This window comes from Daktulosphaira vitifoliae, unplaced genomic scaffold, assembly GCF_025091365.1.
Source record: "Daktulosphaira vitifoliae isolate Bord-2020 unplaced genomic scaffold, ASM2509136v1 Scaffold_1, whole genome shotgun sequence".
NCBI classification, from domain to species: domain Eukaryota; kingdom Metazoa; phylum Arthropoda; class Insecta; order Hemiptera; family Phylloxeridae; genus Daktulosphaira; species Daktulosphaira vitifoliae.
The window spans coordinates 80,975,476-80,977,352 of NW_026099572.1; the positions used below are offsets into that span (position 1 = coordinate 80,975,476).

General features: G+C 33.6%; 1 protein-coding gene across 1 annotated transcript in view; it reads right to left on the reverse strand.

The window, feature by feature from the left end:
* Positions 1–1,877, reverse strand: part of LOC126895553 (uncharacterized) — a 13,989-nt gene extending 12,112 nt beyond the window's left edge. The window contains exons 1-3 of the mRNA XM_050667540.1: positions 1,571–1,877; positions 834–998; positions 510–629 (exon numbers count right to left, since the gene is read on the reverse strand). Coding sequence (XP_050523497.1) covers positions 510–629; positions 834–998; positions 1,571–1,648 — 363 coding nt within the window. The 5' untranslated portion in view covers positions 1,649–1,877. The remainder of the gene's footprint in view (positions 1–509; positions 630–833; positions 999–1,570) is intronic.

Consider the following 1,877-nt stretch of genomic DNA (forward strand, 5'->3'; position numbering starts at 1 on the left):
ACTGTCAGATAGGAAGAAATCGAGTAAATTCTGTGATTGTGTGATCATTTTAATAGATTTGTAAAATTCTATCAGTGGAATTAATTGTATTTTTTTCAAAATGACTCTACAAGGAAGTAGGAGATATTTTTACTAATCTACCCCTCGGTATGCTGTTTACTTTTTTTTTTTCATCATTATATTTATACCATCTCGAATTGAAATTCATGAACCAATTGTATTCGCAAATTGTTTTGTAAATCGCCTATGGGTTCTATAGTTTATTAATAATAATATATTATAGAACATTGCTAATCAAAGATAAGCCATGTGTTTTTCCACACAATAGTAGACACATTGATCAGTGCGAACTTCGAAGGTCAACACTACGTTACCTTTTGTTTTGCTATTTTAATATAAATATTATACTTTTTACGATTAATACATAAACATGTCTATTGCATACTTGTGATAATTATTGACAATTAAATTGATTTCGATACAGTTAACTAATTTTAGACATCCGTTACCTGGTGATTTTGCACCGACTGAAGTGTCGTTTCCATGTGTTCCAATGTAATTTCCAACTGTTGTTGTGTCTTGTCTATGCGCCGGATTACATGGTTTGAACCACATTCCTCTGTTACAGTCTGAAATCATAAACAATGTACAATAATAAAATTCACATTTCCAAATTTCAAATAAGTAATATATTAGAGATACGGATAAATTCGGAAGCAAAGATTTAATGGATAAATGCACCACCATATTGTATCGTAATCTTATATTGTAAAAAAACAAAAATATATCTAACATTTCAGTTATAATAAAATATCATGTTACAAATTATTTACTTGTTGAAATTTGTCGAACCATAATCCATTTGATATTTCTATATGGCCTAATTTATTGTAAATCATGTCGATTCTAGAATTAATTCTTTCTATTTGTTGATCTCGCCTGACAGTATTTGATAAATCTCTTAATCTAAATTCAATATTGTTTAACAGTGTTTGGATCTGAAATATATTTACATTATTTAAAAAAATAACATGTGAGTCTTTCTCTTTTTTTCCCCCGAGTTGATGATTAACTCTGAGTTATATACACTGTTCACATAAACCCACCGTCGGAAAAATAAAACCAATAATAAGACTTGTAAAAGAAAAAAAAATGGTCTTTGACTCATAAATTTCTACGCAATCGTCATTTGTTATTAAAAAATGAAATACATCAAACAATTATATCTTTGCCTTGTAGTGGCAATAACAGAATTAAATTTATTATTGTAAATATGTGATGATAATACAATTAAAAATGTCATTAATGATGGTTAGATATGATTCTCTCATTATGATCTATGCAATACGAACTGAGACTGCTCGTATAGAAAAAAATATACTTGAGCGAACTTTAAACGTTAATTCGATTCGGTTATTTGTATATAAAAAAATATTTGCAAATTATATTGTAACGTTAATTTTGTACTGTTGGCCTGTTTTGTATTTATAAAATTGTTCGATTTGATTTTATTTAGATAAAAAGCCATAAAGAAAATGTGCCCTCGAAACGCTATCAACGTTTTACCGACCTGGTTAGCTGTGTACGTGGTTTGGCCATGTTCGTTGCCGGTGGGCGTCGCTGACCATCCTGTGCCGTGAATGGACATGGTGATGTCCGGAGCAGCATGTGCTGTGCCGCCGCATGTCAGCAACAGCACCGCCAGCAGCTCGAAAAGCGACAGCGCGTGGCCGCCGCGTAGGGTCGGTTCGTCTGCCGTGATGCACGTCTAGGGGGCAGTGTAATGGTATCGACCGAACAGTTGCGGCACACGACCAGGGACGGACGCGTAACACGGACTACGTATGTGCACGGCCGGGGGACCGATATCGGTACGC